At 39.4% G+C, this 12,795-nt stretch overlaps 1 protein-coding gene across 13 annotated transcripts in view; it reads right to left on the bottom strand.

The window, feature by feature from the left end:
- Positions 1 to 12,795, bottom strand: part of NEXN (nexilin F-actin binding protein) — a 38,726-nt gene that overhangs the window by 3,003 nt on the left and 22,928 nt on the right. For 11 of the 13 annotated variants that reach the window (XM_090050421.1, XM_090050423.1, XM_090050425.1 and 8 more), the window contains 3 exons: positions 9,833 to 10,021; positions 4,387 to 4,584; positions 2,667 to 2,888 (listed from right to left, as the gene is read on the bottom strand). In XM_090050421.1, the coding sequence (XP_089906547.1) occupies positions 2,667 to 2,888; positions 4,387 to 4,584; positions 9,833 to 10,021 (609 nt within the window). The remainder of the gene's footprint in view (positions 1 to 2,666; positions 2,889 to 4,386; positions 4,585 to 9,832; positions 10,022 to 12,795) is intronic. The other 2 variants (XM_090050427.1, XM_090050431.1) reach the window with 1 other exon arrangement.

The following is a 12,795-nucleotide window of genomic DNA, read 5'->3' as shown; positions in this document are numbered from 1 at the left end:
TACAGTGCACTGGATCCTAGCACTGGTTAGGGGACTTGGAGGATTAGCGCTACTGCACGCGGTATTTAATCATTTATGCCAGCAAATCAAACTATATATAGGGGACATGCTGAGAATCAAAATTATTTTTGATCAAAAAAAGATTGCTTCCAAGATAGCAAACAAAAGCGCCCAGTTGGCCTGTTGTAGACGTGTCTACTTGGCCATGTTAACAGTCTGAGGTATACTTGTAAAGCCATACATAGAAGCTGGCTCTTCAATTTATATTACACTATATAGCACAGTAAATCTTTTTCAGACCAAAGTAAGAGAAATGGATACAGGAGTTACTAACTACTATGTCCTCTAAATTTTTTTTTTTTTTTGGGGGGGGGGGGGGGTCTTAGTAGATGTCCTTTTTCTCTTCTCTTTTCTAGGTAAAGCTTTTAAAACTCCAACAAAATCCCTTTTTTACGCTTCCCAAGCTTCCTGTGTTTTGTGACTATGTCCATGTTTTTCTATTTCTAAATCTGCTTGTTTTACACAGCTGTTGTAGGGACTCTGTTCCCTCCATGAAGTATTTGAAGGACTAGCCTTAGGAGATACTAACTTCTGTAGCTTTCCCTGCTCCCATTAGGCTATACTTCTTTTAACCAGAGGTAAAAGTACAACAAGATGGATATCTTCCTCAAAGAATGCCATCTCTCCCCCACTGAGATCATGTACTACTACTTGCATGGCTTCTTTTTTCATCCCAATCCCTTCTTGCTTTCCATTAGTTAAAAATGAGTTGGTTTTAATTCTGTTTTTCAGAAGCCATTCTGGACACTTAGTTCATTCCTAGCCAACTCTCCTATATGAATTTCTCTCCCCTCTTGTTCTGAGACTGAGGAAAGTTTACCAAGCAGTACGTGATCATAATGCGAGAGGTTTTTGAACCGGTTTTTTAGATGTTGACCACTAGCAGACATTTGTAACTAGTCCTTAAAAAATAAACCTGTTCATAAAGTTACCTACCAAGGGAATAACAGCTTGTTTAGAAAGGGTTATAAAAATAACATCAGAGACAAAAGTGGACAGAAGGAAAGGGAAATTATCTGGAGAAAGTAGAATAGTTCAAAAGCAAAATGGTGTGTGTTTTTTGTTTTGGTTTGCTTTTTTCATTTGCTATTCAAAAATTTAATTTAAATGTGAACTGTCCTAAATTGCAACATGGACAAAGCCTAAAACTAAATTGGTGTTGACCGGGTTTTTTATACTATAGCTTTGCATAAGAGATGTTCAGGTACAAGTGCACACTCTGAGACCTAAATACGAATTCCAGTACCCTCTGTGTCAAACCTTAAGGGGCCATGCTACTTGAGCAGTTGGGGCTGCATATAGCACGGGCCATGCCCCTCTGCACGGCATGCCCTAGCTCACACTTGGGAACGCATTCCATGGCCGAGCCTAGCCCAGCCCTTGTGACAGACGCGAAGCAGAAAGTGGGGGAAAGAACGGGGGAGCCTGGATACCTTTGCTGCTACTGCAGTCTAAGCAATGCGGAAAGCAGTTGTTGAGTGGGAGCCTGTGGTGCCACAAGTTTAAGCCCTCAGTCCCCAGGCTGCTAGTTGTACAGCCCTGGATTAAAAGAATGGGTACAATGGCACCCTGTAAGGACTTTGAGGTGGTATAGAACCGATACGATGTGGTGGCTAGTGGGGAAGGGCTCAAGCCTATGCTGACTGCTTCAGGCTTCCTATGCTACTGCACCTCCTCGGGTGATGGATGTTCTGTGACAAGAAGTAGTGCCAGCTTCTTGATTGACAGGAAAAGAAGAGAAAGGGGATTCTTTTGGTGCCCTACTCTTCTTCGCTTTTCCCATCTCTACTTGCCCACTCTCTGAAGGTAAGGTGCCTTGTTTTCAGGGGCCCCCTCCCTCTTCAGAGTAGAGAGGGAAGTTGGGCTGCCACATCATGCAGAGCAAGCGAGGAGAGTATGCAGTGGAGCAGTTCCTGTTCTTTCAGTGTCCTCAGACTTGGAAGCTCAATTTCTTCCTCCTCTTCCCCGTGTTAAAAAGTGGCCTTGCCCATTTCCTGCAACCACCTATCAAAGAAAATTGCTCCTGTACAACTGAGCTTCCCTGCTTCTGCCCCACATAGAAAACCTTGAAAACCTAGGCAGGGAACCTTGCAAATGAACAAGTCCCTGCAGTACACTAAGAAGTCTATTCCCTCAAAAGTATAATAGATTAAACATTACTTAACTTGGATAGTAAGGAAACAAGCCAGTTTCATAAGAAAAGCTTAAAATCTGTCAGTTGAGGCACAATGGCAAGCCAGCTATGGTTTTGATATTTTGGTTGCTAGTCTATCATTGAATGAGTTTGCAGAAGGGGAGGAATAAAATGTGTGCACCTAGCACAAATCCATACTTACTGCTGACTAGCTGATGAGAATGGAGTTGTGCTGGTTTCTGGCAATGGCTAGGAATGTCCTGGGACAGTTGCTACAAGAGAGAACATCTTGGAGGAATTAGTGGGGAAACAGGTGAGGGAACAGTGATCACGTGAAGGTCATAAGATACCCTGAATGAATTCTGTAATGCAACTTAATTGAGGATGGAAGATATTAGTTAGGAGTTTAACTATGAGGCTGTAACAACCTATGACAACATATTAGCACTTGTCTATACTGGCTATAATTTACCTCTTGAAATTTCTCTGCTTCCCTGTCTCTAATTTCCTGGTCCACTGCTCTTCTTCTAGCCCGCTCTTCTTCAATTTTTCTCTGTATTTCTTCTTCAGATAGCTGTCCAATTTTTTCAAACTTGCTTTTTAAGTTCTTTGCCTGGATAGAGCCACTTCTCTTTAATTTTATTAGTTCTTCATATTCCCTGCTTAGCTCAAAGATTTCTGTTTCTTCCTCCTCCTGTTAAGAAATTATATCATGCTTAAGACCTTAAAAAAACCCCCAATCAATTGAAAAACTACAAACAAAGCTGACCATTAAACTTTTTTATTTCCTTTTTGAGGGGTACTTTATACTTAATGTAATGAATGAAACTTTCCTTAAATCTAATGAAACCAGTCCATTGAAAGATGGAGTGAATTAAATTTGTCAGTACAGGGACCTTTTCTCAATTCTTTCATGTTCCTGCACGCTAGGGCTGGGACTGAAACCACGAGTATATTTCTTATGGTCCAGTGAACAGCCACTCAATGAGTAACAACTTTTAGTAGTTAGACCACACATAACTGGTAACTTAGCATCCAATCTCTTATCAAAAATAATGCTGATTAATGCAAGATGTCATTAAAAAAGTACTTTCCTAAAGAAATCTGCTTTAAAAATGGGAATTATGCTTTTAGATGCTTTGTTTTTTTTCTATCCCTTTTCTAAAAAAGTTAAGTTGCAATCCCTCTTCTTAAAAAGGTTAAGTTCTTTAATATATAATAAAAAGAAAATTATGGAATCACTTACCCCTCCAGGTTTCCAGTGAAAATACACATATTGGCAGTAATTCCCTGAAATAATTTAGGACTGTACAACTAAATCACTTTCCTTATTTTACATTTTTCGTATCACTTATTTCTCATTCTGACCTTGGAATATTTATCTTGGTGTTTCTCCAACATAAGATTCCAAGCCAAAATTGAAATTTAAGTCTGGATTTATTACTCCCCTTGAGTCTTCTAAATATGAACTCAGTAACCTTTGTATCTGCTCACTTCTGAATATTATTGCCACCCCAAAGCATGCAAAAACCATGTAAAAACTTTATTACAGTATCTGAGCCACAGGCAACATCACACAACATAATAAATGAGAAATGCCTTCACACTCATGAAAGCACATCTTCCTTCTGGTTTCTTAGCATTTAGGTTTCAAACCATGAGCTTTCCTATGCTATCATGTGAAGAAGAAACTTTACAAAGATATTGCAATGTTAATAAAAGAGTTGTAATCTAAGAGCTAGGACTTTACAAAAATAAAATCAACACTGGAAGAGTAAAAAGTTGCTCTTGATTTACTCATAGCGAAGTTGTGATTTTCGAAAGTTCAGGTGTAATGTTACAAAACAGCTTCTTAGCAAAGGATGCTGTGAAGCTTGCAGAAGTTGCTGAGACTCTAGATAGGCCCCCACAAGTCTCAAGGTTCTGGACTTCTCACCTGGGGATGGTGAAGCATATTGATAAATACATTTCAAAATGGGAGGGAGAAAATATAAAAAGTACTAGTTTTTTTTTTTCCAGTTTCCCCTTCTTATTTTAAAAGCAAGGCTATTTAAATTAAGTACCAATTACTCTAAATCCTAATACCTTTTTAATTTATAATTCTAAGTATATTAACATAACCATTCAAGCCATTATCTGTTGCAGAGGTAACCCAACATGACATTTACTTAGTTATTTTGCACAATACAAACCTCTCCCATTTCTCTTCTAAGCTGCTCAAATTCTTGCTTCTCCATTTCCAATTTTTGCTTGCGTTCTTCTTCTGTGCGTCTCTTTTCTTCTTCCATTTTTTGTCTCAGTAACTCTTCAAAATTAATTTCCAGTTTACCTGGTATAAGAGATTCTTGAGAAACTGTTTTAAACATCTCTGGGGATTCATCATCCAGTACCTGTTGGAAATAATTTTATCAGAACTTTAATACAGTTTAAAAGATATTTGCACTAAAATTAGAACTCTTTGGGGATGTTTGGATACACAATTTGAGAAGCTGTGAAATAACATGTCACATCTTATTTCTTTTTATAATAATATACATGAATATGAAAGGCACAAACCTCAGATTAAATTAATATTAGTGTGTAATTTTACCATTGTATTTTTTTTAAATCTAATAGTAAAAAAACAAAACTTCAGAGTATTGAAGACGCAGTACATGCAACTACAACCTAAGCTGTCAAGTAAACATTTTTAGTAACCCCTCTCTAGTGTTATGTGAGGGAAAGTTGCTGAAAGAGCCAAAAACAACTTGCTTATAAAAACTGGGAGAGGTTGCCTGACATTTATTGAGTTCATTTTCCCCATCTTTAAGTGAGGTGGATAACTTATGCTCAACTACCTCAACTCAGGCTTGTGAAGATGAATTTTCCAAGCATTTAACTTTTTAAAAGTGCTGCATAAACATTGTTTGTCATTGCTTTTTAATGTTACTATACAGACTCACTTAACTCTCATTTCTAAACAAAATGCATTTTATTACCATACTTTTCCATACATCTCACACCCTGGAATATAAAACGCACCTTGTTTTTTAAAAGAAAAAAACCTTCCAGTTGTGAGTAGCAGCTGCTAGGGAGCTGAGTGCTTGTTGTCCTGTACACAATTTATTTTCACTTTTGCCCAAAACTGGCAGAAACTGTCCTTACCATATTTCTGATATATAATGCACACTCAAATTTCTAGCAGCTAAGTTTTAGGGGAAATGTGGATTGTGTGCATATGAAAATCCCCTCAACGCTAGTATGTTCCAGGCTCCGTCCCCACCCTCACCCCACTTCATATTTCTTTAATCTACAAATTCAGATCTCATCTCACTGGGAACAGGGATGATTAGAGAACAAGTGAAAACAGAGGTTGTCCAAATAGATGAAAGCTGAGCAACTGTAACTCATCACTATTTACTATCCCCGCTGAGTCCCAACATGGTTGTACAGCTATCTGCCTTTTGAGGTTCAAAAAATCTGCTCGCCTAAAAGTGTTCAAATTCACAGTAAGCTGGGAAACCCACCCCCATCACAAGTCTTTTACAAAAACTAAAGGAAGTTTAGAAGTGGAAACAATGCTTCTATTCGAGAAAATAGCCTTTCAGATAAAGGCATTTCTAAATTAATTTTCAGTTCACTTTTCTAGCTCTCTGAATATGGCATAATATCTAGTGCCTTTTAACTTCATCTGGAATCACTCTTCTGCATCTTCTCTTGTTGGTCTCCCTCTTCCCTATTTTTTTCCCTGCCCTTCTGATTACTACTCTTTTTCCCTCCTATGTAGATCTCTGATACGGTCCTGTGAACCTCCCTCTGCTCTCGTTCCTAGGTCTTCAGGTTGCCATGTGGCCAGCCTGTTTGCTAAGATGAACGAAGTCAGCAGATGACAGAGACCCAGGCATAAAATCTCAGTCTCATTTCATTTAATGAAAATAAACAAAATGTGACGGTCTCAGCTACTGGTTGCTTGGCCTTGAAAGAAAGAAAGCAAATAACCACATATTAGACAAGTTAAGAAATGTAAGAGCCCTTTTTTTTTTTGACATTTTGTTAGGTCATATGTTTGTTGTTTCAGATATACTGGAAGTCTAAGTGAATAGAAAGGGCAAGGGTTTGACAGCAATCAGTAGATTTTGAAAGTATAGAAATAAAGTGAGAAGGGTGTTGGCTGGAGCTCCAAATGTGCAATCTGTTTCTACAACTTCAAAAAGAAATCAAACTAATGGGCAATTGTATCTCCGTTGCAGACCCAACAAAATCAGCATAATTGCACTAGATCTGAGTTTAGCCCAATGTGTCCAATTCATCAAATGTTCTGTTTCACATTTCGATAGGGCAAAATACTCTGTTCTTATTCTTAACCTGGGAAATAAAAAAAAAAAAAAAAAGTTCTATAAATTGCCATATTCTCCAGTACTTGTGGAGTCTAAATGAACCAATGAGGTAACATCTGAGGAAGAAGAGATTTTTGGATCACTTTGCACAAAGCATCTTTCTCTTTGGCTATTAAATAGACATAAAAGGGTGAGGCAAGAGCCTGAAGGTGACTAACAATGCTGGGAAAAGCTGGTGCGGTCTGAGAGTGAGGGAATACATTGCAAGATCCTTTGGAACAAAGGTGGAGAGGTCTTACTGTAGCTGCAACTCTTAAAAAGCATATCGCGATGCAAGAGGACGTAAAAGGTGCTTACAGATACAGGGAAAAAATGGCGCTTACAGATGTAGAATAAAAACGACAAAGCGCAGCACATGCTGAGAAGAGGCACTGCATTAGTTGGACCTGGCTCATATATATCGGGCACTCCAGTGAGGTTTTCTGGTGCTTTTATCGAATAGCTAATTGAGTCAGCTTTAGATGAAAGCATCAAAAAGCCCTGCTGAGGCATGCAATCTGACACTGTATTGCTGGATCAAACTAACACATTTGCCTCTTCCAGTAAAGCAACTGTTTTGTTTTTTGTTTTGTTTTGTTTCTCATATCTGTCGGCATCCAAAATGCTACTTAAATCATTTTTTAAACTTTAAAAAAGTCTTAATCTGGTGGAAGGGAAAAAGGTGAGCTGGAGGGAGACAGGTGGGCCTGACCTATGTTTAAATTGCAGGTTCTGTGATTCTTTTAAAATGAGTCTATAACTATGAAAGTACTTAAAATGCCATAAGGAATGCATCTCTCTGCACAGCTGCTTTACATTTTTTGTCACCTTCAAGTAGAAGCACAGGCACCTGAATTCAGGCTAGGAAGTTTAAGCGATGAGAAGTATTCTTAGACAGTGTTTTATAAAGTATACTTTAGTAAATTTAAGACTCTGTATTTGGCTAACGTCGATTACAAAATCTTAGATGTTTTTGGTGATTGCTACACAGTCAGTCATATTACCCATATAACAGGTAATGGAATTCCCAGGTAAATTTAAGTGAAAGTTTTGTCTTGTTCTACAATTCATGCTATCCTGTAAAAACTTGCCTTTCTTTTACAGGACAACTTGAACCAGATCCTATTCTATTCCATCTGTTAGACAGCTAAGCCGGCCTTAGTATCTAAGCCTCTAAATGCAATCCTATTTCACCCTGCTCAAGTCCCTGGAAACTGTATCTGCATTTACGTTTTTAATGCACCTTCCCCTTAGCTTTCAAACTAAGGTACAGAAAGGGAGGAGGATAAAGCCCCACCCAGGAAGTTGAGTAATTTGAATACAATTGCATTTTTAACTGTGATCCTTTCAGCCACTTTGGTGTCTAATTGGTGGACCAATATATGATCCCTAATATGTACGGCAGTTTTGGGAATAGTTTGAGTGTAAGCTTTGGCTAACTGTAATCTTCAGGGCTTTCTTCCTCTTATCTAACTTGAAGTATTCACATTGCTGCTATAACTGACTGTCCCACAGGAAAGCAGCTTCACTGATCTGTTGCTCTTGCTAGAACTAGTGCTTTCAACATAAAAGCAGGTTCTATTTTAATTCTGCTGTAGCTTTTATCAAAACAAAAAGGATAACACTTCCAAGGAAATAATGGGTGCAACTACCCTTTTAATCGCCTGCTGTGTTCACAAAAAGTAATCCAGCTTTGCCCCAGCAGTACTCAGTGTTCATCTTATTTTATCTTTTGGCTTCATGTCTCACTTTTGCCCTTTCAAGGCTGAGGATGGCTTGCAGGCCATCTACACATGTCTGTTGCTCAAAATGCTTTTTTTTTTTTTAATTCTCTGGCTAGTCTATGGGTAGGCTAAACCCCTGGTCTATGTTCTAGTTTTTATTCCTGTTTAAATTGAGGAAAATATTGCTGTAGTGGTCTTAAAACAGGTTTCATACAAGAGCTATGATAGGGATAATTTAATTCTTTGAATTCTGGAGGTAACAATTTCATTATGCAAATAGCACAAGTGTTTCTCGTTAAGACTACAGTTGAGAACATAGGAATTGCCATGTTCAACTAGACCAATATTATATTTAGTTCAGTAGCAGCTGCTTTTCAGAAGGGGTAAGACACATACCGTACAAAACAACTGAAGAATAATCTGCTGACGTGGAAAGTTTTTCTTAATCTCCATTAGTGAGAGTGGCTTTGGCCCAAAAGCATGGAGGGGTTATATCCCTTCTGAAACACTAAGTTGCACATACTTTTAATTTGTACAAATATTCACTGTTTTCTTTTTTAAAAAAGAATGGATAATTCTGCAGTGACAACATCAGAATGGAGCTCTCTGCCACACCCTCCACAGCGGGATGGCTTTACAGACTTTTGGTGAAATTGGAATAAAATTTAAAATATCTTATGTGGGTCATTTCTAAGGAACACGAGTTTGATTTAATTTGTTTTCTGTTTGATGCTTGGCTAATGCATCATCACAGTAAAGACTATGCTCTTTCTGCCTTTAGTTGTCCTAACTGATTTGCCTAAAATATACAGCAGTAAAACTTGGTCCCCTATACACGGGGATTGAGGCTGCTCCGACACGCTGTAATTACCATGCTGTGTCAGAGCATACTTGATTAATCCGACACACTGTAATTACCACACTCCAGCAGACTCCAGCATCATGTGTATCAGTATTCCTATGCTGAAAAATGGTGGCGGGGGTACTTTAAAGTTCATTCGACAAGCTTTAATTAAAGCACCCCTGCCACCATTTTTCAGCTCAGGGCTGCTGATGCACATGACGATCTGGGTGTTTTAGTGGCTCTGCACTCAGATCCACTCTAATTAAAGTGGCATTCCTCCTGCTCCCAGAGCATGTATATAAGGCCCTTAGTGTGGCCTTAGAAAGGAGTATACATTGGAAAAATAGGGGCATCCACAAAAAGATACCTTCTCTTCTATGGGATCTCTATAATGTTTCATTGTGATGATTCTTGTTTTTCACATTCTGATATTATGGTGTAATACTATTTGTTGCAAACACTAACTTCAATGTTATTTTAAATTATGAGGATTTATTTTCTAGGTTGGCTATAAGTGTTTTTTTGGGGGAAGGGGGGGAGGTTGTCTCTCTCTCAACTTGTTTAGCTATCAAGATGGCTCACTGCCTTGTATTAATTGAATTTATGAAGCAAGTGAAAAATACACTCCTGAAGAGCTGTTATGATGTTATGCCATTTCCAGAGGCATCAGTCTCCTACTAGCAGAATTCAGAGATTAAAAAACTTGTTATCCTACCATAGTCCTCCTGGCTTCAGCAAATGCCCTTTTCTCTTCTTCTATGCGTCGTCTTGCTTCCTCTTCTGCTTTCCTTTTTTCCTCTTCTCTCCTCTGTCTTTCTAACTCCTCAAAACTGAGTTTGAGTTTACCAGGACGGAACTCTTTGATAGAACTTTCAGCTGCTTTATCATATTCTTCATCATTTGCCTTAAGGAAGAAAGAATTTAGAAATTCTTTCCTATCAGAATTTTGTATAACAAAATAATACTATTCTAAAAAACATTCCTGATTGGAATTTTCTATGGTAAGAATTTTTTTATCCGTAAGAAAATAATTAAGAATAAAACGTCTTGGGTTTCAGCCACAGGGAAGAGAGAAAAGCTCACTCTAGGACATGTGTAAACCTCAAGTCCATCTCAAACCCTATACTCCTTTCTCTTACCCTGCTCATCTGAATGCTGTAGAGTTTAAGGTGCTCAGTTAAATTGTGGATATCTTATTTTATCTGATGGTAGTTTAATAATGTACACTTATGATGCAGATACAATATTGCACTAGCAGAATGTAAACTTGATTTATGTTTTAAGGGTAGGATAATTGCAACATGTCAATTTGGGAGAACCGTGACAATTCCATTTAGGGGACAGTCCTAATACTTTGAGTAGTAAAACGTATATGGCTGTATTGATATTTTGTTGTTAGGCATTTTGTAGTTGTGTAACATTAATGAGCCTTTTGGTGTATGTAAACAGTTAGGATGGCAGTCTCTGTTCTGCACATAAATTACTTTCCCTCAGATGCAGATTAGTTAGAAAAAATTACAATGGTTTATTTTCCTAATACAACATCAATAGAATTTACTTTTAGTGCAAATTGAGATTGGCATTTCTGTTCTTTGAGGAAATGAAACATCAGTGAAGAGTGGAAATAAGCAGCTTCAACTTTTTTAGTGTTTCCCTTCTCCATTATTATCAGCAATAGAAGTTTGGGAATCTGCAGATTGCAAATAAAAATGAAAGCAAGCACTATCCTTGGACTATTCCTTCAACGATTACATGTCTGTGGAGAAAATGAATGCATGAGCTATGGAGCAGAACTCCAGATGGCTATACCATCTAACCATCATGGCAATGGGCTGCTCGTCAGACAACTGTGAAAGTTATAAGACTTCAAGATTTTGATTGGAATTACCACAGTGGGTTTGTAATAATAATACTGGAAAGCTGTGTCCTTTAACATCAAACTAATGACCCTAATATCAAGCACTTGAAAACTAAAGATGGGCCAACCTACAGATTTCATAGATTTTCATAGACATTAGGGCTGGAAGGGACCTTGGGAGATCATCGAGTCCAGCCCCCTGCCCAAAGGGCAGGAAGTCAGCTGGGGTCATAGGATCCCAGCAAGATAAGCATCCAATTTGCTCTTGAAGGTGTTCAATGTAGGTGCTTGAACCACCTCCGCTGGCAGACTGTTCCAGACCTTGGGGGCTCGGACAGTAAAGAAATTCTTCCTTATGTCCAGCCTGAAACGGTCTTGCAGGAGTTTGTGACCGTTCGAACTCGTCATCCCTTGGGGCGCTCTGGTGAACAGACGTTCCCCCAGATCCTGGTGGTCACCCCTGATAAACTTATAGGTGGCCATCAGATCACCCGAGCCTGCGCTTTTCCAGGCTAAAGAGCCCCATGGCTCTCAGCCTGTCATCGTAAGATCTGTTTTCCTGACCTCTGATCATGCGTGTGGCTCTCCTCTGGATTCTCTCAAGCTTCTCCACATCCTTTTTGAATTGTGGAGCCCAAAACTGGACGCAGTACTCCAGCTGCGGCCTCACCAAGGCCGAGTACAAGGGGAGAATGACGTCCCGGGATTTGCTCGAGAAGCATCTATGGATGCACGCCAGCATTTTGGTTGCTTTACTAGCCGCAGCATCGCATTGCAGGCTCATGTTCATCTTGTGGTCAATGATGACCCCCAAGTCTTTTTCTTCTGTAGTGCTAACCAACGTAGCACGGCCGAGCCTATAAGGGTGCTGCAGGTTTTTCCTCCCAAGGTGGAGAACCTTGCATTTTTCGGTGTTAAACACCATGAGGTTCTCGTCTGCCCATTTCCTGAGCTTGTCCAGGTCATCCTGGATCACCCGCCTATCTTCTGGCGTGGATGCTTTGCCCCAAAGTTTGGTGTCATCGGCGAACTTGGCCAGTCCACTCCTAACTCCAATGTCCACATCATTAATGAAGATGTTGAACAGTATGGGTCCCAGGACAGAGCCTTGAGGGACCCCACTGGTTACAGGGCACCATGATGAGTGACTGCCATCAATCACAACCCTCAAGATTTTGGCTCCTTGATCAGATCTGGATTTTAATCCTATACATATTTGAAGGCTTTCTGTTTTTGGTCACCAGCAACTGGATTCTACTGTAAATTTTCAGGGTTTCAATGTATTAGGGTATAAGTTTGAATAATTCTATATCTTTTAAAAATAGCACTGTAAAGCAGTCACCTCAAGCATCACATTCTGCCTGGGACTAATGTAGCAGAATCAAACTGGTTTTGATCCGTTTGACTCAGCTAAGCCATCTACACTGTCAAATTGTTGGGCCTTCGCACATGCAAGACAGAAATGAGTGGGCAGAGATCGTTTGTCAGCAGCAGTCCCAGGCTCACAAAGGAGGCATTGGAGCTCTGGCCTTAAAGTACCACTGACAATAACAGTCAAAACTTAGGTAACCGTGACTTACTGTTACATAATGTTTAGTTTTAAAAGGTACTGATACCCATAGGTAGGGATTTACCAAATTTGAGGAGGCGGCTGGCCAATTTCTCAGGCAGATCGTGTAGCCGGCTGCCATTTTTGTAGAGTTGAGTGTGGCAGGGCCCCATCACACCTCTGACTGGTTGAGAGGTCCCTTACCACAGTTTGCCAGATGGCCTAAAACGGAAGTTTAACTACCCTGATTAAACCCAGAGAAGCCATTCAT

Source organism: Crocodylus siamensis, chromosome 5, assembly GCF_052110815.1.
Source record: "Crocodylus siamensis isolate JL-2025a chromosome 5, ASM5211081v1, whole genome shotgun sequence".
NCBI classification, from domain to species: domain Eukaryota; kingdom Metazoa; phylum Chordata; order Crocodylia; family Crocodylidae; genus Crocodylus; species Crocodylus siamensis.
This window is presented reverse-complemented; position numbering and strand designations above follow the sequence as displayed.